At 36.7% G+C, this 25,269-nt stretch overlaps 1 protein-coding gene across 3 annotated transcripts; it reads left to right on the top strand.

Moving 5' to 3' along the window:
* Positions 1-1,285: 1,285 nt before the first annotated feature.
* Positions 1,286-11,703, top strand: LOC123234769 (dnaJ homolog subfamily A member 1). 3 transcript variants are annotated; one of them, XM_044660740.1, is made up of 7 exons: positions 1,286-1,796; positions 5,721-5,825; positions 6,854-7,081; positions 7,993-8,107; positions 8,967-9,082; positions 9,883-9,983; positions 11,082-11,703. In XM_044660740.1, exons 1-7 carry the CDS (start codon positions 1,487-1,489, stop codon positions 11,298-11,300), a joined length of 1,194 nt encoding a protein of 397 aa, XP_044516675.1. In that variant the 5' UTR covers positions 1,286-1,486; the 3' UTR covers positions 11,301-11,703. The 3 variants fall into 3 exon arrangements, with proteins under 3 accessions (XP_044516675.1, XP_044516680.1, XP_044516686.1); XM_044660745.1 differs by lacking the exons at positions 7,993-8,107; positions 8,967-9,082; XM_044660751.1 differs by lacking the exons at positions 5,721-5,825; positions 6,854-7,081; positions 7,993-8,107; positions 8,967-9,082.
* Positions 11,704-25,269: the final 13,566 nt, after the last annotated feature.

Raw genomic sequence — 25,269 nt, 5'->3', positions numbered from 1 at the left:
TTTCAAATCTTCTCTGATGCTTAAGTGGTGGGGAGGGGGGGGGGGATCTTATGATCACTTAACTTCTCAGTTCCCCAAGGCAACCCTCTATGATTTTAAATTATAGACGGGTTGCCAAACTGCCCAGGTGGAGAGAATTTACCTTTTTAAAAACATTTTTCTTTATTTCCCAGTTACATTGTTTAAAAAAAAATTACCATTTATTTTTAAGAATTTAGAGTTTCAAATTCTTTCTCACCCTTTAACAAGGCAAGGAATATTATATAAATATGACATCTATTACCACATATAAAGTCATTCAAAACATATTTGGAGGGGCAGCTGGGTAGCTCAGTGAATTGAGAGCCAGGCCTAGAGACGGGAGGTCCTAGGTTCAAATCCAGCCTCAGACACTTCCCAGCTGTGTGACCCTGGGCAAGTCACTTGACCCCCATTTCCCACCCTTACCACTCTTCCACCTATAAGTCAATACACAGAAGGGTTTAAAATTAAAAAAAAAACATATTTGGTGGAGAGAATATCTATTTGAGTTCCCTAACTGATGAGAACACGAATCTAGAATCCTATCTCTATCTTTGTTAACCCAGATGGTTAGCCCCAGTAGGTGCTTCTTGTCGATTTAAATTTAAGTCCCACTTTTACAAATTAGTAATTTTTTCTAGCAAAATTTTTTGGGATGAAACGTTTGGTGGGTCTCCATTAAGCTCAATTTTTGACTTAAAAAAAAAAGCAAATGTGAGGCTCTGGCATGATAAAATGGGAAGAAATGGGGAAATTTGTGGGGCCATCTGGAAGCCATTATTCAACCTTCAGCGTCTCGCGCTGGAGAGTTGCCCACAGTGCGGAGGGAGCACACCGGGCCAGGGCGCCAGAGTATCCTCAGGGTTCCTCTCCAGGCCAGAGACTTGCGGCAATGCTTTGGCGCAACCAATTTCCAGATAGGATCTCCGAATTCTGGAGGGGGAGGAGGAGGGGATGGGATCGAGAACTTTCTTCGGCTCGAGGCAGTAAGGCTGGGCCGGGGCCTCGCTTCTCTTCCCCTCCCCCCCCCAGCCCATCTCCTCCCCAGCGCCCGCGCCCGCGAAGCCTCCAGCATCAGCCTCCATCTTCTCGGGTTAGAATATTCCGGAGTCCCCGCCCCTCCTGGTTACTGGGGTAACCGCCGAGGGAAGAGGGAGAAGCAGAGAAGAGGTGGAGCAGGGGGCGGGACTTCCTGAGGGTGACGCGCCCACTCGACTACAAAACTCGCCGGATGCGACGCCGCGAGCGGAACTTTCCAGAAAACTCGGCGAGAAGCGGAGGGTAGCAGCTGCCGCTGCCTGAGCTCCGCGCCCAAGACCTCGCCCCCCCCTCCCCCATCTTCTCTTTCTTCCACTCGCTCCCCCAACATCCCAACCGGCTCCTGGGTGGTTCCCTTTCACCCCACCCTGAACGTGGGCATTTCGACACCCGGCGTACAGCGAGCGTTGCTCCTCGGCTATAGAAAATGGTGAAAGAAACAACTTATTATGATGTTTTGGGAGTAAAACCCAATGCCTCCCAGGAAGAACTAAAAAAGGCATATAGAAAACTGGCCTTGAAGTATCACCCAGATAAGAATCCAAATGAAGGTGAAAAGTTCAAACAGATTTCTCAAGCTTATGAAGTGCTTTCTGATGCAAAGAAGAGAGACTTATATGACAAAGGTGGAGAACAAGCCATAAAAGAGGGTGGTTCTGGTGGTGGCTTTGGTTCTCCAATGGATATCTTTGATATGTTTTTTGGAGGAGGTGGAAGAATGCAAAGGGAACGTAGAGGTAAGGAAATAAGATTTTGCCCATCTAGAATAAGGATAATCTTAGCAGCCAGTACTAATTGGGAGAGCTGATTGTTAAGCTACAAAAGTTTATTAAAGTACAGCAAAGTGTGATTGTAATGTCACACCAACTTTGATGTACTTGAAAGTTCATTAAAACATGAACACTAGCACACAATCTGATAGGTACCCCCATAACCCATCCTGTGTAGATTTTTTTAAAGCCTGTATCAGTTAATTCCCAGTACCCAATCTTGCTTGGATTTGTCTAGTTTTGTGGGTTTCTTAATGTGACTTGACTGAATTATCCCTTATTAATTAGCTTTGTTATCTGCAATTTGAAAAGCAAACAATATTTAAGCCATTGACAAAATTTTGACTAGAACAAAGCAAAAGAAACAATGCTATATATGTGGAGAATTCCCTTAGATTTGACTGATCCATTAGTCACTATTCTGAATCTACTCATTGAGTTTTTTATTTTTGTGAGCTTTTGTGGCTACTTCCTCATTGCTTTTCTCTCTTCATTGAACAATTTTTTTTCCCAAAGAAAAAAATGAAACCCTCAAAACATGAATCGTCCTCCAAAACAAATTCCTTCCTTTGCCCATATATGCAGAGGGGTGTGTGTGTGTGTATTGGTGCATTTTTATCACCTCACAGTAGGTAATTGGTATTGTTTCATTCTTCTGGACTTTTGAGGACTTATCCTTTATTGTATTTTAAAGTCATTTTTTCTCTACTTATGCATCTATGTATGCATTTTTCTAGTTCTACTCATTTAACTCAGTCTTTAACATTTCCAGACCATTTCGTTATTTTTTTTAATAAAAAGGCTATTTGTATTCATATATTCTTATTTAGCTCTATTCATTGAGGGTAGATTCTTCCCAATTATTGTCATGTACCTCTCATCTTAAACTTTGTCCATAGTAAAATATATCAAGCAATTTGCTGAAATTCAGGAATAATGGCAAAGATGATGCCATTAATATATCACTTTGATTTAAGTCTGTCTTCTGAAAAAGGGTAGTTGTCCTCTGAATGACTGTTGGTGAAACTATTGGCTTTAATCACAAGTTCCTTTATAAAAATATTCAGAAACCATATCTTTATTCCAATTTTCAAATTATTAAAAATCATGGACCTAAAATTGGAAGAATTAAACATCCTTATTGAAAATTGGAGTTTTAGTATTCTAGTGTCTCCCACTTTTTAAACCCTTCCCTTCCCTCTTAGAATCAATACTGTGTCAATATACAAAGAGAAAAGCCTTAAAGGCTAGGAAAGGGCTGGGGGTTTAAGTGATTTAGGCAGGTCACCAGCTAGGAAGTATCTGAGGTCAGATTTGAACCCAGATCTCCCATCTCTAGATCAGGCTCTCAATCCACTGAATTGCCTAGCTGCCTCTTGATTTGTTTTTCAGAACTGTTTTTCTTTCCTTGTGTTCTTTCAGTTTCTGATAAGTATTTTTTTCCAGGCCTGGTGGCTTGAAGTCATTTGGGCTAGGTATATTATTATTATATTGCTCTCAAGCACTTTCTTTTCTCACACTGGGTAATTCCTTTGGTAGATAAGAGAAACAAAATAAAAGCTTAATATTTTAAGAGTTGAAAGGGACTTAGATTTATTTGGTCCCACTCCCTTCATTTTATAGTTGGGAAAGAGCTTGTAGAGCATATTTTAACATGTACACCTTGATTTTGAGTCGAGACCTGGGCTCATATTCCATATCATACTTTGTAATTGAATAAATCACTTATTTTATCTAAACCATTGACTTTTTTTTTTTTAAACTCTTAACTTCTGTGTATTGGCTTCTTGGTGGAAGAGTGGTAAGAGTCGGGCAATGGGGGTTAAGTGACTTGCCCAGGGTCACACATCTGGGAAGTGGCTGAGGTTGGATTTGAACCTAGGACCTCCTATCTCTAGGCCTGACTCTCAATCCACTGAGCTACCCAGCTGCCCCCAAAACCATTGACTATTAAGATTGGTCTGGGTAATTTCTTCTTAATATTTTGTATTTTCTGTTCAGTCAATTTGTATTGTTAAAGAATAGAATTCACCTCATTGCTTTCTTGAATTAAATTATCATGGAAAATAAAGATTTTAGGTTCTAGTGACTTTCCAAAAAATTGTGGTTTCTTGTTAAAATTATGTAAACCCTGGTTTTGGTGTGGCCTTGTGCTAGTTAAAACTCTAGGTTTCCATTTCTTCCATGAAGTGGGGGGGGTAGGGGAGCTTTGTGCTATATGTCCTTTTCATGATCTGGGATCCACTATTCCTTTTATCTGTTGTTCTAGTCATGATCACGTCTCTTTTCTGTTTATGATGTCACAAGACTAGTTAAGAGCTCCTGTTTCTTTCAGAGCTTTTTTAAATTCTCAGATTATTATATTTTTAAAAATAAAAATATATTCTAATTTAATGGTAAAAGTGACATGCATTGATAAGATGAAATGTAATAGTGATTAAATGTAAGAATCCAAGTCCCAATTGAAAAACAGATGAGCCTTGATTTGGTAGCCATTTTTAATGGGGGGGGACACTGGGTTTTGGACACAGTTGAATAAACAGGGGTTACACCAAGTTTATCTTGGGCTGTATTAATTAGAAGCATAATATCTAGTTCACTGTATAGATAGTCTCAATTTTGATTTTATTCAGATGGCAACTACAATATTTTCCAGCTCAGGGCATTCGAATAAAAATAAACTGGCATGCAGAGTGATCTTTGTAGTAAAACAACATCATTTAAAAATTAATCTCTTCCCCACCCCCAAGAGCCTGGGGAGAAAAGAGTGTAGGTCTAGTCTAGTCTAATATTTTGGAGACCTCTACAGCATATAAACATATTTCTGTTTTTGTTAGAATGTTGGCAGAAAACAAATGGTTATAACATTGGCAGGCGGTTTTAGCTCAATATTAGGGTAGGGCATTCTGCTTCTGTTAAAGATTATTAGCAATTATTTTAGAAGTTGCCAAATAGTGGCTTGCCAAATCATGTCTTTTCTCATGTGAATTGTTTTGCCAACATTAGAAGAAAATATGCAATGTAACTAGTTATTTAAATTAATAAATATGTACTATAAATGTTATAAAATGAGTACAAATATACAATGTATGTTCACTTAAACAGTAATCTCCAAAAGAGCCACTTTTCTCAAACCAACTTGTCCTTGGCATACCTTGAGATTTAAGAAATATATGTTTATATGGGTTTGCAAAATGCTTTGTATATATTCTCATCCTCACAATACTGTGAGAAAAAGAGGTCCTTTTAAACCCTTTTCCAAAGAAAAGGCTTAAAGAAGTCAAATGACTCTCCCAAGGCCATAATATCATTAAGGCAGAATTCAGGCATGGATCTTACTGAATTCCAAGTGTGATTCATCACTTCAAAAATTCGTATACTCAATGCTGTGTGTGTAGAATCCAAGGGATTTAAAAAAAAAAAAGGCTGTAATAAAACAGGATGAGATTAAATTTGTTTCCAGTGTTCTAAAAAGGAATTTCACTGTTAAAGGTATTGTTAAATTTGGCTTGAATTTTCACAGGGATAGGATCCCAGACCTTTTCTCCCTTTTGGATTATGGCAAATTTAAAAAGTTATGTGAGACTGGATTCCAGGAAGTAAGAGGTTGAAAGAAATATGATGCTTCTCTGGATTCTTTAGAAGTGGTGATTTCAAACTCTGGCTCTCTTCTCAATTTAGCTCTTCCCCCACAGATGCCCAGTTTGGGGGGTGGGGTAGGGTGGGGAAGAACTTGTAAGAAGAGGTTGTTCCTGGTTAATATGTACCAGGACATGCCTGGAACCAAATTTTTTAGACTTTGCTGTCCTGGTGATGTTAAGTTATATAACATAAATTGAATTTAAAACCAGAACATATAGATACTTGAATAAAACTATTTAATGGTTGCAGGTAAAAATGTTGTTCATCAGTTGTCGGTGACCTTAGAAGATCTATATAATGGTGCAACAAGAAAACTGGCTTTACAAAAGAATGTAATTTGTGATAAATGTGAAGGTATGTTTTAAAAATCTTTTTTTCAACATAACTGCAAATTCCTGTTTCTAGAAGGTTTATTTTCACCTTGAGATCCTTTGAGAGCTTAACTTGTTCAGCTTAAAAATTATAAGAATTTTAGGCTGGAGTTGTAATAACATCAGAGAGTACGTGTAGTCAACCAGATTTTTAGAGGAGTGAGCAAGAAATGTTGCCTAAGAGTTTTCCCAAAAGAGGTTGGGGTCATGCTGGGGAACAATAGTTGGAATAGATGAACTTGTAGAGGGCTAGATGAGGTTTTTCTTTCTTTCCATTTAAAAATGAAATTTTGTGTGTGTGTGTGTGTGTGTGTGTGTGTGTGTGTGTGTGTGTGTGTGTGTGTGTTTTAACAGCACAGTGATGGGGAGAGAAAAAAGGAAGTATGGGGAAAGGGAGAGAATAGTATGGAAGTAGGAGAAGGCTAGGTTTAAAGCTTTACAATTAAGTTATTTGAAAATAGCTAAGAATTCAGGACATTTGAGTTAGAAGGGAGTAGAGCAGGCACTTGGTACCTGCTCTGGGGAAGTCCTGGCCCTGCTCCAGGCTCCTTCCACCCTGGCCTGGCAAGTAGATAAGGCTCCGGCTTGGATGAATAGGGTGATAAAACTATAATTCTGGTGAGGTGAAAGGTCTTGCTTCACCTTCTAGCCTACCCTCCCCACTTTGACTTGCTATCTTATCAGCTACCAACTTTAGAGTTCCTGTAGAACTCCTTTTTAAGTTATTTCTCTACCCAAATAGAATGCAAATTTCTTGAAAGGAGGAACCATCTTATCTTCCAGTGTTTTATCAGAATGCTTAATTAGCTCATAGTAAACATGAAATAAATGCTTTTTCACTCATCAGCAAGCCTGTACCTTATGCCTTTTCAGCTTTCCAGATATTCCTGTTTGCGATAGTGCACTGTAAGAAACAGTGCTTTGAGGTGTGTTGGTATGTATCTTTAATGCTCAACTGTATGTAATAAACCTATTTCATTTGTTGAAAAAAATTTTTTTTCTGTGATTTAGGACGGGGTGGTAAGAAAGGAGCTGTAGAATGCTGTCCCAATTGTAGAGGTACTGGAATGCAAATAAGAATTCATCAGATAGGACCTGGAATGGTTCAGCAAATTCAATCAGTTTGCATGGAATGCCAAGGACATGGGGAAAGAATCAGCCCTAAAGATAGATGTAAAAGCTGTAATGGAAGGAAAATTGTTCGAGAGAAGAAAATTCTGGAGGTTCATATTGACAAGGGTAAGTACTTTAACCATCCCCAGAGAATTTGATTGTTTTTTCTTACCCTAGTGAGAAGATTGATACCAGGGTATATCAGACCTATATTTCATTTTCTTGCATAATTTTTTAAAACCATTAATCAGTGTCCAATTTTTAAAAAAGAAAGCCACGTTCCAATTTCCATGTTCCAGTTTTTGGTCATTGTTATGCCCTCTAGATACCACATTTACAAAGGGATATCCCATGTCATTTCAGAGTGAAACTAACCAATCTCATAGTAATCATGTTATTCTGAACATGGATGCTTATCAATAGATTTAGGTTTGATAACCAGAGGAAAAAATATCCAGAAGCCTAAAGTTACATGTACATGTATTATGAATATATATTGTTCTATTCGAATGGTCATGGATAGGACAGAAAAGTCAGAAAACTGGAGTTAACAGCCCTTCTCACATTAGCTACTGGAAATAAAGTAAAATTAGCCCTTTGACTTATAACAGACTTAACTAGAGGGAGTTGGTAGACTGCTGCCAGATAGCAATTTCCATTGATGCTTTAGAACTAAATGTAAAGTAGAAAGTGTTCTATAAGCAGACATTATCATCATATAAAGCATTTAGATGATGTAAACTATATTTTATATTAGATTTTATAAAAGACTTTAAATTATGTTGTGCACTGCATGAGGCAGAAACTGTTCTATTTAATCTGTGCATCTTTTGTAATTTCTAATTAAGTATTGTACTCAATGCAATTAATTAGAAAAACTTGGTTCTTTTTCTTAAGAAAGCTTAAAAGATAATATTGTATTGTGTATAAATTAACTCTTGGAATTTACTGTTTCCCCTTTACCAGTTCAAAAAATATTTTTGTGTTTTAGAACTTAATTGTTTCAGAACCAACACAAAATAAGTTATTTGTTTTAGGCATGAAAGATGGTCAGAAGATAACATTCCATGGTGAAGGTGACCAGGAGCCAGGACTTGAGCCAGGAGATATTATCATTGTTTTGGATCAGAAGGACAATCCTATATTTACACGGTAATTAATAAATATTAATTATATAATTATCAGGGAAGGAAGAAGAAGATAGTTGTGTTTGAACACTTTTCTAAAAATGAATATTTTTCTTGATTCATGAAATTGCTACCATATTCCCAACAGCGTAAGGGTTTGTGTATAGAAAGTGTGACTTTCTCACCTTAAACTAATGTAATACCAATTTTTCTTCATAACAAAATGGATAAAAATGTTTAGGAGCTATGTTTTGTGACTTACTAAAATCAGTTTTTAGTATTCATCATTTCTGTGAGAACAGATTAGCAAGCTTAAAATTTTTTCTTAAAACATTACATTACATAAATTTTTGTTAATTATAAAAGGGGGTGGGGGAAGAAGCTGTCCATATGACATAAAGGAAAGATAAGTGCTTTAACTTAGTACACATAGTTATGAGAATTGCTTTTCCCCATCCCACCTTTTTTTTTTTTTTTTTTTTTTTTTTGTTTTTGTTTTTGTTTTGAAACAACATGTTTCTTTACCTTTTGAGTATTAAGTATCTTGAGAGAATTTTCCCCTATTCTTTTATTCTTTAGAATTTTAAATTAGAATAGGATAACTCACCTTGTTAACTTTAAATGGCCACAGATTTATCTTACTGTTAGAAGTTTATTCAACCTGATCCAACTTGTTGATTTTAAAATGCATTATGATACATGTAAAACCCAGTTGAATTCTTCCGTTGGCTAGGGGAGGGAAAGAATTTGAATCAGGTAACCTCAGGAAAATATTTCAAATCAAACAATTAAATAAATTTAAAATAAAAAAGAACAGGAAATATTACTTTGGATTCAATAAATAAAATGCATTATTAAGTATGTGATACGTTTCTTTGATCTAGTCGGGGTGAAGACCTTTTCATGTGTATGGATATCCAGTTGGTTGAAGCATTGTGTGGTTTTCAGAAACCAATATCAACTCTTGATAGTAGAACTATAGTCATTACTTCTCATCCTGGTAAGTAATCAGCAGTTAGCCATAAAATCACTTTAAGAGAACATTTAAAGATAATTGGATTTGGGGTGGGGTGAGGGAATTTGGACTCTGTTTCTTGGCTGGCAATCTTTTGTATATCTCATGTATGTAAAAGGGGGAACAGGTCAGGTTATGGTTGGACTGGATATTAATATTTAAAGGTGTGGTTGCCAAGGAACTGAATAAATACCAATTCCTAAAATGATTTTAGTAATTTATTTATAAAATATAGGAGAGAGTGGAAGTAGAGAGATAAGAGGGTAGAGTAAGAGATCTAGTTTAAAAAACTAGACTGTGTCTAAGAAAGAGATTTGAGAGCAGTCTCACCAAGTCCAAGGTCCCAGCCAAGAGCTCCTCCAAGTCCAAGCCACAAACAAGAAGAGGTAAAAGGGGCTTCTTTTGCATCATTTCCTGTGCCTTCCTCTTAGTTTAGTGTCTAGTCACAACAGACACTATTCTTAGGACTGCCCAGGAGGCAGTCAGTAAATTCTGATTTGCCACTAGCACACATGGATCATAGACCTCCCAACTTGTGAGTTAAGTGGAGTTGTTTACACTTTTGATGATTAGATTTGATCTCATTATCACATGTAGAAGAAATTACCAAAAAATTCAAGTGCCTTTGGTTTTCTGGCAGCTTCTCAAAAAGAAAACACACTTGTGAAGGGACCAAACACAGTTGGGAAAGGTCCCAAAAAACTGTACTTCTGGTTATCAAGGCTCCTACCTCCTCACCTTTTTTTCTTTCAACAATGTTTTTGATCATATTTTGTCACTTTTAGGTCAGATTGTCAAACATGGAGATATCAAATGTGTACTGAATGAAGGCATGCCTATTTATCGCCGACCTTATGAGAAAGGAATTCTAATAATTGAATTTAAGGTAAATTGCAAATGGAATATCATAAGTAGTTCATAAATACAAGAAATTAGTTAATACTGAATGTAGGTATTGTAAGTAAGACAATTGACTTCAGAGAGAGAAAATTATTATATTTGCCTTTCTACCAAAACTGGTTTTTAACATCTTTTTTTAAGTTTTCCAATAAAAATTAAAATAATCCTAGGCTTGAGAACTTGGAAGAAATCATCTAGTCCAACATCTGAATTTCACCTTGCTGCCTCCTCCCCTTCTCCCAAATCCCTTTGTGGGTAAGAAGCAGTAATTGAGTTTAGAACCCACAGTTTCTGACACCAGAGTAGTACTCTTCATTATGTATTTTCATTAGAAATTTTCTTATAGCATTTAGCCTAAAATGATTTACTCTATATCAAATTGAAATTAAAATAGCTTCCTAAAAGGAAGTTATGGGGGCAGCTGGGTGGCTCAGTGGATTGAGAGCCAGGCCTAGAGACAGGATGTCCTAGGTTCAAATTTGGCCTCAGATATTTCCTAGCTGTATGACCGTGGGCAAGTCACTTGACCCCCATTGCCTACCCTTACCACTCTTCTGCCTTGGAGCCAATACACAGTATTGACTCCAAGATGGAAGGTAAGAGCCCCAAAATAAATAAATAAAAGGAAGTTTTTTTTTTATTTCAAAACTGGATTTTATTTTCTGTAATTTTAAACCCTTAAGAGGATCTTTGATCTGAAGATCAAAAGAAGTAGGAAGTGTCTGGTCTTGAAAGAAAGATGGTTTATACTGTGTGAACTAAAAAGTAGGGAGAGAGATAATTGGTAATAATAAAATTTAAGAGGTTGATTTGGAAGGGACCTTTCCATTTTCAGATGAAACTTGGAAGTCCATAATTTGCCCAAGTTCTGAGTTCTGTTCCAGTGCCTTTTATATACCATGTTGCTTTCCCATATTTGCCATATTTTGATTCGGTACTTTTATTTAGTTCTTAAAAAATATTTGTTATGGGCCAGAAGAAAGCCTAGGATATTAAAATACTACTCTTAAAGGAAAATTTAGGTGTTAACATTTATAACTTAAGCACGAGAATAATTTTTTTGAAAACCAACATTGATTTCCAGGTAAACTTCCCAGAGAATGGCTTTCTTTCATCAGATAAGCTATCTTTATTGGAAAAGTTACTGCCTGAAAGAAAGGAAGTAGAGGAGACTGAAGAAATGGATCAGGTAGAACTGGTGGACTTTGACCCATCTCAAGAAAGACGGCGCCATTACAATGGGGAGGCTTATGAGGATGATGAGCATCATCCCAGAGGTGGTGTTCAGTGTCAAACCTCTTAATGGGGGGCCAGTGAATACTCTTAATTGTAATGCTGGCTTTTGTATGCAATAGTGAATGAGTGAAGGACTACAATCATCTTAACACACTCACTACTAGCTATTGTTTTTGTTGTAATATTCAACTATAGTTGTGTTTTAAAAAGTTAATAAAATCAGTAATATAAAATGCTGACTTTGCAATTTATGATGTTCAGTGTGCAAGATAGTTTAACATCGTTAATTATTTCCTTATGGTAAAGAAGCCTCAGAGTATTTTTTTTCATGACTTGTACTTTTTTGTTTCAAAGTGTATATGCAGTGCTTATAGACTGAGGTTTGATTCTTGATTGACTAAATGTACACAAGCATTTATAATTGTTAAGCTCTGAAATTAAAATTTTGTACTGAATTCACCATCAGAAAACTTAATATGTTGATGTTTTGTTCTGTATGGTTGCTTGTCATATTGGGATTTGTTGTGCTGCTTCTGCTTTTGCTATATTGCCTAGGTGTTGTCTGTATTTAACAAATAATTTTGATTACATGTGGTATACCAAGGGTAAATTTAAACCCTATTCTTTAGGAAAGTATTTAATTTGCTGATAACTCATTAAACCCCAAATCTCTCCCGGTTTAGGGTTTTAGAATAATTTCCTTTCTGTTTTTGCCATTATGCTGTTATTTTAAAAAAGCAAAAAATGCTAATCAAAACCAGCCCTACCTCTAACTCTCTATTCACTGTAACAGGAATCCTGATACTACTGTTGGGTTTTGCTTGGGGAACTAAACTGGGGAAGAAAAGGGGTAATGTAATGTTGGTTGGAGATGGGATTCTTTATCTACAGTGAATGCAGGGTGACAGCGATCTAGTTAATTTTGCTCTACTACATTAACTAGTTTGTTTTACCAGATTACAAACAAGAAAGGGTCCTTCGTGTATAGTAAATACAGGATGAGAGCCACTAATTTTGTTTTATTTTGTTATGCTTAGGCTAACTAGTTTAATGTTTGTAGCTTGACCAGATTATAAATTGTAGCTGTAAATGTTTGTTTGAAGGATTTCTATTGCCATCAGCAAGGTCATATGAACAATCTGTAAATAGAAACTTAAGTTATGTAGGCATCTTTACAACATACTGTAATTGCATAACATTCTCAAGTAGTGGATTTTTTTAGACGAAATCTGCTTGGCAAATAAAAGTGTTTATTTAGGATGATATATAGATACTTGATATTGGTCCTATACAAGTAAAAACTCCAAAAGTACATAGAACTTGACATTCAACTGCTTATTAAGAATGAAGCATTAAACCACAATAAATATAAACAATAACTCAAGCAAGAGAAATGTCTCAGTGGATTGTAGATCAAAAGGGAAAGACATCTACCAACTACCATCTTTTCCCCAAATTTTCCTGACTTGCTTTACATTCCCATTCTGGTTTCTGGCTCAGTGGCATAAGCCCAAAATACACCAGTGGGCAATTCGCTTAGACTTTTCTTTTTGAACTCTGAAGTAAGAGAGCCTTTGTTTACTGGTATTAAATCTAACAAGGTGAATAGGATGCTACAAATAGAAGGAATAATTTTTTTGAGAGCATACCAGTTTTTTGCAACTGATTTCATGATAAATATATTCCTTGTAACAAGTTGAGTAAAGCCAATGGACATATATAGTGACCATCTGGTAATGGCACCTGTAATCCTCTACCTACTGGGAAGGGGAAGGTAAGTTTCAAATGTCTTTTGGAATCAAAGCTGAGCCAAGGATTCAATTGTTCCTCACTAATGATTTTTCTGGTTTTGGTGAAGCAACTCGTGTAAAGAAAAAGGACCATTACCTTTATTTTAATGGACTACTGTTTGGGTGGAAGCTTAACTAAATTCTTTTATGATCTTGTGTAGTTATGTGATTAAGGTGAGTTATATGCCAGCTTAAAATAGATATCCCTTCAAGTTTAATGGGGCGAAGTTAGAAATTGGTAAAGGGAGTGGGAAATGAAAGAAGAAAAGTGATAAATGGAAATTAACTTATTCATTTTAATCCTGGATCAATTTTGTTTCCTGTCCACTATTCAGATATTCCCGCCCATTTCTGCTTAGCTATTCTGCATTTGTGTCTTGATAATTTTTCTTGTGGTTAAAACCAAAAAGAGGAACAAGCACTGAGTTGTGCCTTAAGTAGTGAATGTATTATCTGGTTAAATCCACTGATTTAACTCTGATGATTAGTGAAATAATAGCTAAGTTTGGACACAATCACCCAGGCTAAATTTTTTAGATGAGCAAATTTAAACTTGGCAATTTCATAGCCCATGCTACATTTGGAAGTGCCTGTGCCCAGTAACTGTTATACAACTAAAACATTTCCCCAGTTGCACTTACCTGATTTAGTCAGCAGGTGCTTCATTCCTCAGTACCCTTTCTCAAAGACATAAAGTTCAGACTTGTCAAACTGAAGTAAGTTGCCTGAGTCTTGGCTTTCTCCTAATGTGGATAAGATTCTTTTGAGTTGAAGGATATCACAGATGTCTTCTGATCTATAAATGGTTATCCAGGATTTATTTAAGGATCTAATGAAAAGAGACCAGATATTTTCCCAGGTGGCCTAGTTGTCAGGATATCTTTACATGTGTGGAGTAGACATTTAATATTGTGGCTTCTGCCCTTGGAGATCAAAATAAATCCCTCTTCTACCTCAGAGCTCTCTAAATACTTTGAAATGTCTTGCTTTTCTATATTGGGTATCCCCAGTACCCTCAACTGGACTTTTTAGCTTATATATGGTCAAAAAACCCTCAAGCATCCTAATTTTTTTTTCCTTTTAAACCTTGGGTCAAATTTGAATCCCAAGACTTCCCATTTCCAGGCCTCCCTCTATCCACTCTGCTACCTAGCAGCCTCTTCAGCATCTGAGCTAACTTTTTGAGTTTCTCCATGTTATCACTATCTTGGATGCAATACCTAAATTTGGTGAGCTGTGTGGCCATGAAGTTTTAGGCAAATGCTATAGAAAATGTGAGGTTAAAGTAAGGGAAAATACACAGTTGAGTACAGAAATCTATTTCACTACAGGGAAATAAAGGAAAAGAGAAGAGAAATGAGTGGATTAAGGGAAGATTATTTAACCCTAAGCAAAATTAAGGCTATTCCAAAATAAAAGCAGGTTTTATTATGTGAAGAATTGGAAACGATGCCTACCTGTTGGGGAATGAACAATTTGCAGAACACAAATGTGATGGAATACTACTAATAAAGGGGGTGAAAGGTTCGGAGAAACCTGGGAAGACTTCTCCGAATTGTAGAATGAGCTCTAAGCGGAGTCAGCGACAATATTGTAAAGACCAGACAATATTGTAAAGACCAACAACTTGAAAGCTGTTCATTGGAATAACTGACCACAATTTCAGGTATTTCATGATGAAATAGCTTTCACTAGATTGAGAGCTGATGGTACTTAGATTTTTTGAACATGTAAGAATTTGTTTTCCTTAATTACATGTTAAAGGGTTTTTTGGAAGTGGAGTGGGAGAGGAAACGGGGGGAACTGAAAAACAAATTGGAGTTGTTCCCCAAAAGTCAGTTTGACCCATTGATACTAATATGAGTCATATACCCTAAGGTGGTTAAAGACTGAGGGAAAAGGCATACAATCAATTGAGCATTTATTAACGTCTACTATGTCCTTAATGATGGGTACAAAAGACAATTTATAACGGCATTTTCTGTAGTACTATAGACTTGGAAACACATGAGTGAATGGTTGGACAAATTGTGTCCTATGAATTTAATGTAGTGGAATGTTTTGCTGATAGGAAATAGCAATTATGAAGAATTTTCAGGAATTTGAGACACTCATGTAAGAATCAGAAAAACAATTTACATGACTACCACAATGTCAAGAAAAGGGATTATTTTTTCAATTTTTCTGTCATTGTTGAAAAGTATGCAAAAATCTGTTGGCCTCCCTAAATTATAAAGATGAAAAGTTAAAAGAGAATGAAATGTAACTTAAAATACATAAGAAAAAAGTTTTAAAGGGAAAATAAAAACTTGCACAGGTAGAAGAAATATTTTTAAAAAATATAATCTAATACATCCAATTAACATGTAATGCAGGAATTTATCCATTTTCAAAAATTTAGCTTGCCTAGGAGCTTCATACACTGACATGAATTGCCTGGAATTACATTTTTTAGATGATTCATCAAATTTCATATTGAACATCAAAACTAAACAACTTTTTTCATTAAGATTGGTTTCGAGGCACAAAATGTCAAAACTCTTTGTTCATAGTAATTCGAAGTAAGTAAATACAAGCATTTCTTCGACATTGTGACTTTCCCTGTTGTGATTTGTCCATATCTCAAATTGGCGTAAGAAATGGAAATTTGGGGGGGGAGTTTTGTGGAAGCTACAGACAGAATGTGAAGGCCAACAGACAACAGAAAGTTTAGAAACTCTATAGCCTATGACCAAATACTTAACCCAAATTTTGCAATGAGGTACTTATAAACATCCCATAAAAGGAAAAGAAAACATTCAGGCTTTTTACATGGATTTTCCAGATTGTGGGGCCCCCCTGTTATGTGGAAGGGATACCTGTACTTTATTCTGGTTCTGTTTTTTACTTTTTGTATTATTTTGAAAACCCTTACTTTCTGTTTTTAGAATAGCCCTAAGACAGAAGGGGAAGGACTAGGGCTAGTCAATGAGATTAAGTGACTTGTCAAAGTCAAACAGCCAGGAAGAGTCTGAGGCCAAATTTGAACCCAGATCCTAACCAACTTGAGACCTGGAGTTTATCCATTTAGCTACCTAGCTATCCCCCTTCATGGTTTTTTAATTTGTTTTTTTTTTTTATTTAATGATTGACCTTTTTTTTTTTACATCACCTTCATTTCCAAATATTTCCCTCCTCCAATATCTATAAAACCACTCGTAACAATAAAGAAAAAAGTAATTTGGCAAAACTAATCAACTCATCTACCAAATTCGACAAAATATATGCATTATTTCATCCATATTTGCCCCAAAAATATATCTCTATAAAGGGGAAGTACATTTTCTCATCTGTTCTGATAAATATGGCCATTATGGTGTTTATACAAATTTATATTCTGTTTATCTGAATTTTATTGCCTTTTCATATTATCACCCAATATCTTTCTGGTTGGTTTCCCAACCTCAGATTTCAACCTCTTCTAATCCACCCTCTACACAGCTGTCAAAATGATCTTCCTAAAGTATGATGCTGACCATATCACCCTCTCTGTTCAATAAACTCCAGTGAATTCCTATTACTTTCAAGTCCTCAGGCTGTTTTTTAAAGCCCTTCACAACTTTTGACCCCTTCCTACCTTACACCAAATTTCTTTACATGTCCTGTGTGATCTGGTGTCATCAATCTTCTTCCTCCAACATGGCGGTCTTTGACTATCTGTGCCAATCTATGCATACTCTTTGACCCAGCAATTCCACTTTTATCCCAAAGAGCTCAGAGATAAGGGAAAAGGACCTACATGTACAAAAATATTTTTATCAACCCTCTAATATAAAAAGCCTGGCACACGCTCCCTCTTTATCTCTGTCCCCTAGTTTCCTAGCCTCCTAAAGTCTCAGCCAAAATCCCACTTCTTAGAGAGCTCTCCTATAAAACAAATGTTTTAATTTAAATTTATTTTTTCACTTATATGTAGAAGTCATTTTTGACAATTGTTTTCTGACATTTTAGGATTCAGATTTTCTCCTTCCCTGCCTCCCCAATGTAGTAAACAGTCTTATATAGGTTATACCAGTGCTTTCATGTAATAATATTATAATGCTCATGCCATGACAGAAGACATATATAAAATAAAATCCAAAGGAAATGAAGTGGAAAATGGCATGCTTTTATCCACAATTAGACTCCAACAACCTCTTTGTCTGTAGATAGCAATTTTCATCATGAGTACTTTGTGGATATCTTGGGAACTTACTTTGCTAATAATAGTTTATTCCTTCACAATTGATTATTGCATAATATTTGTTACTGTATACATTGTTCTATTGGTTCTGCTCACTTCACTTTAAATCGATTTATGTGTCATTCCAGGTTTTTCTGAACTCATCCTGTTTGTCATTTCTTATGGAATGATAGTATTCCATTACAACCATATACCACAATTTGTTCAGCCATTCCCCAAGTGATGGACAGTTCTTGGTCTCCAATTCTTTGCCACTACAAAAAGGGCTACTAAAAATATTTTTGTGCAGTTGGTCCTTTTCCCTTATCTCTGATCTCTCTGGGATAAACACCCAGTAGTGATATTGCAGGGTCAAAGGGTATATACATAGCTTTATGGCTCTTTGAGCCTACTTCCATATCGCTCTCCAGAATGGTTGTATCAGTTTACAGTTCTACCAGCAGTATATTAGTGTCCCAACTTTCCCACATTCCCTTCCACATTTATCATTTTCCTTTTTGGTCATGGTAGCCAATATGATAGATGTGAAGTGGTATGTCAGAGTTGTTTTGTTTGCATTTCTCTAATCAATAGTGATTTGGAGCATTTTTTCATATGATTATAAATAGTTTTAATTTCTTCCTCTGAGAACTGCCTGTTTGTCCTTTGATTATCAACTGGGGAATGTTTTGTGTTCTTATACACTTGATTCAGTTTTCTATATGTTTGAGAAATGAGGCCTTTGTTAGAGACACCTGCTGTAAAATTTCCCCTCCAAATTTGTTGTTTCCCTTCCAATCTTGGTTGCATTAGTTTTGTTTGTACAAAACCTTTTAAATTTTGTAATCAAAATATATCCATTTATTTTTTCATATTGTTCTCTGTGTTTTATTTGGTCTTAAATTCTTTCCTTATCCATAAATCTGACAGGTAAATTTTTCCATGGTCCCCTAATTTGATTATGATGTCATTTTTTATTTCTAGATGAAGGATCCATTTGGACTTTATCCTGGTGTATGGTGTGAGATGTTTGGTCTATGCCTTAGTTTCTGTCATTACTGTTTTCCAAAATTTCCCACAAGTTTTTGTCACATAGTGAGTTCTTTCTCCTAAAAATTGGATCGTTAGGTTTATTGAACACTAAATTGCTATGGGCATTAACTAACTATGTTGATTACTGTTATGGGGAAATTTTGAGGAAAGGTGTGTGGGATAAGGGAATTTGAAAGGAGATTGTCAGAGACTTGCTAAGTGGGTAATCTAGGTTACAGGTAGACTGGGATTAAGGAGATTCAGAATATAATAGGGCTGAAGTCAGGAGTATAACACAGAAGGGAAACAGAGATCTTCAGGGAGAGGAGAAATTAATCTAAAGAGACAAACAGCCGGCTTTACAGACTGGGACTTATAGACTCAAACACAGGCAGAGGGAAATAGACTAAACTGAAATTAACAACAGGCTTAGTTAATTTCACAGGAAGGGACTTGTTTTGAAGTTACACCTTCCTCCAAGATGGATACCCCGGCTTCCCTTCAAGCCCAGAGTATGTTGGTTCTTTCCCTCTTCTTCCCTCTCTTAATAACTAACAGACAAATTATACTAATAAGTCTGTTGAAACACAAAAGGGTTTATTATCTATAAAGGATGATTTGTCAGGAAAATGGATCAAAGGAAAGCCCTAACAGTTGTCTCAGGAACCTCAGGTGGGGGAAGGGAGGCAAAGATGAAGTCTGAGTAAGGACCAGCCTTTAACTCAACTTACAAAATACTATTGATAACTAAAGGGAATAAAAGATGACTGACTAGTTTCTTTATATCTAATACTGTCAAATAACAATTAACCCTTCACAGATTTTAACTCCTCTCTAATCACTCTCCTTATTAACTCCACAGACATATAAGGTAAGGGAGGGAAGGTAGGAAATAATATTGGGGAAGGAAGATATAAAGGGTTTATCCAAAATAATAATTTCTTAAGTAAATATATCAAAGCTAGGCTAAATTTCAACACCACAGCTAGGCAAGGAAGCAGCTCAGCTGATCAGAAAACCTCCCTCCACGGGAGACCCCAATCAACTGTCTTTTTCTCAAGATTCCAAAACCCTAATTGATTTAGAACTCAGCCAAAGCTAGAAAAAACTATATGACCCCCACTCTCTATATTACATTACCTAACCTAATCTATTGATCCACTACTCTATTTCTCAACCAATACCAGATTGTTTTTGATGATTAATGCTTTATAGTATAGTTCCTTCTCTTTTTTTCACTTGATTCCTCTGATATTCTTGGGCTTTTGTTTTTATAGAAGAATTTTATTATTTTTTCTAGCTTTATGAAATAATTTTTGGATAGTTTGATTGGCATGGCACTGAATAGGTAAATTAATTTAGATAGAGTTGTTATTTTTATTATGTTGGCTTGGCCTATCCATGAGCACTTACTATTTTTCCAATTGTTTAGGTCTGACTTTATTTGTGTGAAGAGTGTTTTGTAATTGTATTTGTAGAGTTGCTGAGTTTATTTTGGCAGGTATACCCCAAGGTATTTTATATTGTTGTAAGTTATTTTGAATGAAATTTCCAGTTTTATCTCTTGCTTTTAGACTTTGTTGGTGTTAAATAGAAATACTGATGATTTATTTGGGATTATTTTGTATTCTGCAACTTTGCTAAAATAGTTATTATTTCTCCCAGTTCATTTTACCTATAAGGAAACTGAGGTAAACAGAGTTAAGTGACTTGCCCAGAGTTATACAAGAAATGTCTGAACCAACATTTGAACTGAAATCTTCCTGACTCCAGATCTGGCACTCTATCCACTTCTTTACCTAGCTGCCCTAGTCTCTGTTTACTTCACTTTGAATCAATTTACATAGATCTTACCATGGGTGAAAGAGAATTCTTTGCTCTATTGTTTATCCTGAATGAACACTAACTTAAGTACCCTAATTTAGTATCTCACTAGATTGAAGACAGGATTAGGTCCTCCTTTGTCTACTTTTGAATTGAATCAACAAAAGCTTGAACTCCCTACTTGGTCTTGGATGGAAGAGCTCTCCACCCTTTCAACTCAATCAGCCAGGAAATGAGAATTCACACCACAGTCAACCCGGAATCTGTGAACTCTTTTGATGAGCATTCACCTCTCCAGTAGATGAGATTTAGAAAATTTACACCCTTAGATGAGAACTTAACCTTTAGAAGGTGGGAACTTGAACCTTCAGAAAGTGAGAAGTCTATTCCACAGACACTGTCCCCTGGGCAGTGCTAGACAATTTGGAAACTGTGACTGGCCCCTATGAAGAGGGGCAGGGACAAGAAGTCACCATAAAAAGCAAGCCCTAAAACCCCCTCAGAGGAGATTGTCTTTGAGACAAGAAGAGATTGTCTGAAGAGATTGTCTTCTGGAGATAGAGTCTTTGAGGGAACTTCACTGGAGACTGGTTTGGATTGTGGGTTTGGAGCTCAGCTTCAATTTAGACTCTGACTCTTGGATTACTTTGTTGGGTGAGTGAAAGGCTGACTCCTTTCCTAGTTTCCTAAGAGACTAACTTCTATCTTGGAGGAGGCCTGAGTGGTTACTCACCACCAGGCTTCCTGATAGAGAGTTAATTAATCCTTGCCTGAATTAAGCAGACCCAGAGTAAACATTTAGGTTGATAGGATAGATAACCTCTCAAATCTCTTCACATTTCTCTGCTTTGTTTCCTCTCCATTTTGTAAATATCTGTAAATAAATTTCTGACTTGAGATATAATAAATATTGACGACCACATAATTTCATAAAATTATTGTCCAACCATTAACTTTAACCCTTACACATGCTTCCCTATATTCATCATATTGTCACTTCTTATAGCATTCCATTCCATTCATGTAACTTAATTTGTTTAGCTATTCTTTAGTTGTTGGGTATCTGTTTGGTTTCCAATTCTTTGCTACCAATGTTTTGGTATATATGGGGATGTTCTTATTAATGGCTTTCTTGGAATATAAGACTTAGTAGTAAACTCTCTGGGTGAAAAGGTATGGACATTTTAGTCATTTTATTTGAATAATTCCAAATTAGGTTCCAAAACAGTCATACCTATTCAGAGATCCACCAACCATGCACCAGTGAGTTCCAATACTGATTTTATCTTTTGTCATCTTTGCCAATTTTCTGGGTGAAAGGTAAAATCTTTAAGGTTATTTTGATTTGCATTTCTCTTATTAGTGATTTGGTACTTCATCCCTTTCTGTTTGATATTCCATTCACTGCCCATTTTATTTCTGCCTTCCCCTTCACACATAATTTAGTATGATCTTTTAGCTCAAATTGGCTGACTTTGATATTTAAAACAGTGAAAAAACTTTAGACTAGGAAAACTCTGGATTAGAGAGCTATTCTCTCAGACAGAAAAGGAGGATGGAAGAGATACTTTACCATTTGGTCAAAATACCACTTAATTGGACATACTTTGATGCTTTGACCTCAAGTGTTCTGTCTGCTTAGATAGGGGAAGACATGGATTGCCAGGGTGGGCCTGGTTGAGCCCATTATCAGACATGGCCCACTGCCCTTTTGTACTCTTTTCCTCAGTGTTCATCTCTCTTTACTTCTACTGTATTTCATCATTTCAATGTATTGTTGTGAAGTTGTTTCAGTCACATCTGACTCTTAGTGATCCAATGTGGGGTTTTCTTGGCAAAGATCTTCGGGTGGTTTGTCATTTCCTTCTCCAGCTCATTTTACAGATGAGGAAACTGAGGCAAATAGGGTGATGTGACTTACTGAGGGTCTCACAACTATGAAGTTTCTGAGGTCTGATTTGAACTCATGAATATGAATCTTCCTGACTTCAGGCTCAGCATTCTATCCAATGTCCCACCTAGCTGCCCAATTTCAAAGTACAAAACCTAAAACAAAACTCATTCTGCTTCCAGGCACTCAATTTAGATGTCTGTGCTGAGTCTTCTCTCCTTTCCACCCTGTGTCTCAGTGTGTCTCCAGGCGAGTGAGCAAAGAGTCCTTTTTCCTAGCCTGCAGAGCTTCAACTTCCCAGCGTATAATTTTTCTCCATTGTCAGTCACAAAACTAGCATTTCAAAAGTCCTGAACCATAGCTAAACAAATGGAAATCCATTGTACAAAGTACACCAAATCACTGTCCTGCTGGAATGGAAATCTAGGCGTTAAGTAGGATTATTTTATTGGGAGTCAAAGGATCCCTTGTTTGTGAGCTGGCTCTTCGGCTTTCTGGGCAAGCTGCTTAAACATCTGAGCCCTAATTTCATCTTCTGTAAAATGGGATATTGTAAACATAAACTGAAGTAATGTATGCGAAGCACTTTGTGGATGAAATAACAGTAAATGTCAACAAATACTATCGGGAAAACTATATGATTCTACATTTATATAGCATTTAAAAAGGATTCCAAATCATTAGCTGGCTTTGCCTCAGGATTCTAAGTAGACCATAATAAAATCATGCCTAGGTATAGCTTTATGGCTATATCCCTTTGGCAATTGATTGGGTCACAGCTGTTGGATTAAAATTATGGTTTCATATTAATTCTTGTGGGCCTCTTTATAAACTTATATAATTTCCCCCTTCTACTTTTTCCAGAAAAATACTAATTTTGACCATACTTTAGATTGAACTGCTTGGGAAGAGTTGGTAATGTCAAATAATAATGTAACCTAGAAATAAATCACTTTTAATTTTCATGTTTTCGTATAAGGCTATACTGTTAAAATTTAGCACTCACTATTCTTAGTAGCATCCTCAGCTCTCTTTGGGACAGGGCTTATTGCTCTTGAATTCAGGGGAAACGTTAATACTCTGCTGGATTTGGAGGGACAATGCTCAAGTATGGTTCTGTTAACCTAACAAACCCTTTAGGGTGCTGCTTGTTTCTGAGTGGAAGGCTGAAAGGTCTTGAGGATGAAAGATGAGAAAGGGAATTTCCTTGTTTGGGGCACGGACCATCTAGCACCTGATGATTTCAGTTCCTCATGGAAGGAAGAACGCTCCATGATTGAACATCTATAAGGTTTTGATACTTAATAGGACTTGTGTTCTCCATAGTGAGAACCCCTCCCCCCCTAAGCCCCCAGGGGAACAGATAGCAATCCATCCTCACTTTTTCACCCTGAGTTAGATTTTGACGTTGCGGGGCTAACAACAGAGCATATCAGCTATAGGCCAGTGATGGCGAACCTTTTAGACTGCAAAACTCAAACTGCACCCTCCCGGCTGCCTGTGAGGCACCCCTATTACCCCAGACAGGGGAGAGAGGAAGTGTTAGAGAAACCTACAGATGCTTCTCTAAGTCCAAAGGTATCTATCAGAACAATCAAAATCATTTTTGGGGAAATGTTCCCATCAAAAGTGTCTCTGTGCAAGTGGCAAAATTTATTCTATCAAAGCATTTCAAAGAAACAAAATGAAACTGAAAATGATTAGTGACCAATGATGGAAAACTGGAGCTCATTTACAAGTTTCACTTTGGAAAGTGCATATTAACCAGCATTTCAAATATGCATTGGGCTGCTGGGCAGAGGAGCAGCCCCCCACCCCGAGACACACACACACATGCCTGCCATAGGCTGTTCCTTCATCTCACTACCCATCGGGCTGACCTACTTTCTAGATCATGACATGCTTTATGTGGATTCTAGTGCATTTCTTTTTGATGATGTGGTGGCCTACTCGCATAGTGACCCAGAACTTTCACTTTTTGGATTCTTGGGGCAGCCAGGTAGCTCAGTGGATCGAGAACCAGGCCTAGAGACAGGAGGTCTGGGGTTCAAATATGGATCCAGACACTCGCTGTATGACCCTAGACAAGTTGCTTAATCCCAATGGTCTAATCCTTACTGCTCTTCTGACTTGGAATGGATTCTTAGTATCAACTCTAAGACAGAAAATAAGGGTTCCAAACCCATGGTTATAACAATACAAAAGATGTTTGCTGGGGACCAAATGTGATGTATTAAGGCTAAAAAATAAGAAGGATTAAAGCATGGGCTTCACTAGAGTAACTGGAAGTTGGTGCATTTCTTAGGAACGGAACTTCATAAAGCATTGGGTCACAGGCGGATGGATTCAGCAGTGGCACAGACAGGGAGAGCCCTGACTCTTGACCTTTTATGGGTCCCAGGTATGGGTGCCTCAGACTAGAAGACTTAAAAACTAGGGAAGTTGTGGGAAAAAGAGCCCTCCTTTAAGCTGACAGTTTTAGTTAAGAAGGAACAAAATCAGGAAGCCAGTAGCAAAGTTGTTGAGCCGGGCCCCTCTTTTCCTTGTTCAGACTTTTATAATTCTATAATTGTTTTAGTGCATGTGGTCCACAACACTCCAGAGTGCAGCCCGAATCATATTAAAATGTAATCAGGAAATATTTAACAAAAAAACAAAAAACAAACAAAAACCATAGATGTTAATGATGTGGTTTTCTTAGTTAATATGTAGCCTGCAGAGATCTTGTTTCTATTTGAGTTTGATACCACTGTTTTAGAATATCTCATCTGAAGTCCTATGGCCACTCCTTCCAAATTCCTTGGCTTTTTCTGTCGCTATAGGCCTGAGGTGATGCTTTGAGTGCTGGTTTTGTCATTGAGTGTTGTTTTCTGTTAAGCCATGAAAAGGAGTAATGAAGAGGGAGAGGGAGAAGGGAGTATATAAAAGGATCTGTGAAACACTCCTAACTGGAAGTTCCCTACACTGATGAATTTGCCATTCCTATCCTCTATGATTCTATCAACAAAATCTGTGTCATCATAGTTTGTGGTACTATGGTATATTTAAAATACTGGAACCAGAACCAGGAAGATGTGGTAGTTCTAATCCTGTTTCTGATATTGGTTATGTGACCACAAGTCACTTCAGCTTTTGAAGGCTCAATTTTTTCAGGTGTAATGACAATGTATATAAGAGACTTTGCAACAATGCAGGCTTTAAAATCTTAAAAAGGCCAGCTATTGTTATTCTTTGATGCCATTGGAAATGTTAAAGACTAAAGGATGTCTATCAGAACAATAAAAATCATTTTCGGGGA

This window comes from Gracilinanus agilis, chromosome 1, assembly GCF_016433145.1.
Source record: "Gracilinanus agilis isolate LMUSP501 chromosome 1, AgileGrace, whole genome shotgun sequence".
Classification (NCBI taxonomy): domain Eukaryota; kingdom Metazoa; phylum Chordata; class Mammalia; order Didelphimorphia; family Didelphidae; genus Gracilinanus; species Gracilinanus agilis.
Note: the sequence above shows the minus strand (reverse complement) of the source record. Positions and strands in the feature narration are given on the sequence as shown.

Bases quoted from the DNA above. Each gene is read 5' to 3' on its own strand.
- LOC123234769 (XM_044660740.1), top strand. From the start codon at position 1,487: ATGGTGAAAGAAACAACTTATTATGATGTTTTGGGAGTAAAACCCAAT. The intron at 9,083-9,882 runs GTAAGTAATCAG...TGTCACTTTTAG, and splicing joins AGTCATTACTTCTCATCCTG to GTCAGATTGTCAAACATGGA. The intron at 9,984-11,081 runs GTAAATTGCAAA...ATTGATTTCCAG, and splicing joins TTCTAATAATTGAATTTAAG to GTAAACTTCCCAGAGAATGG.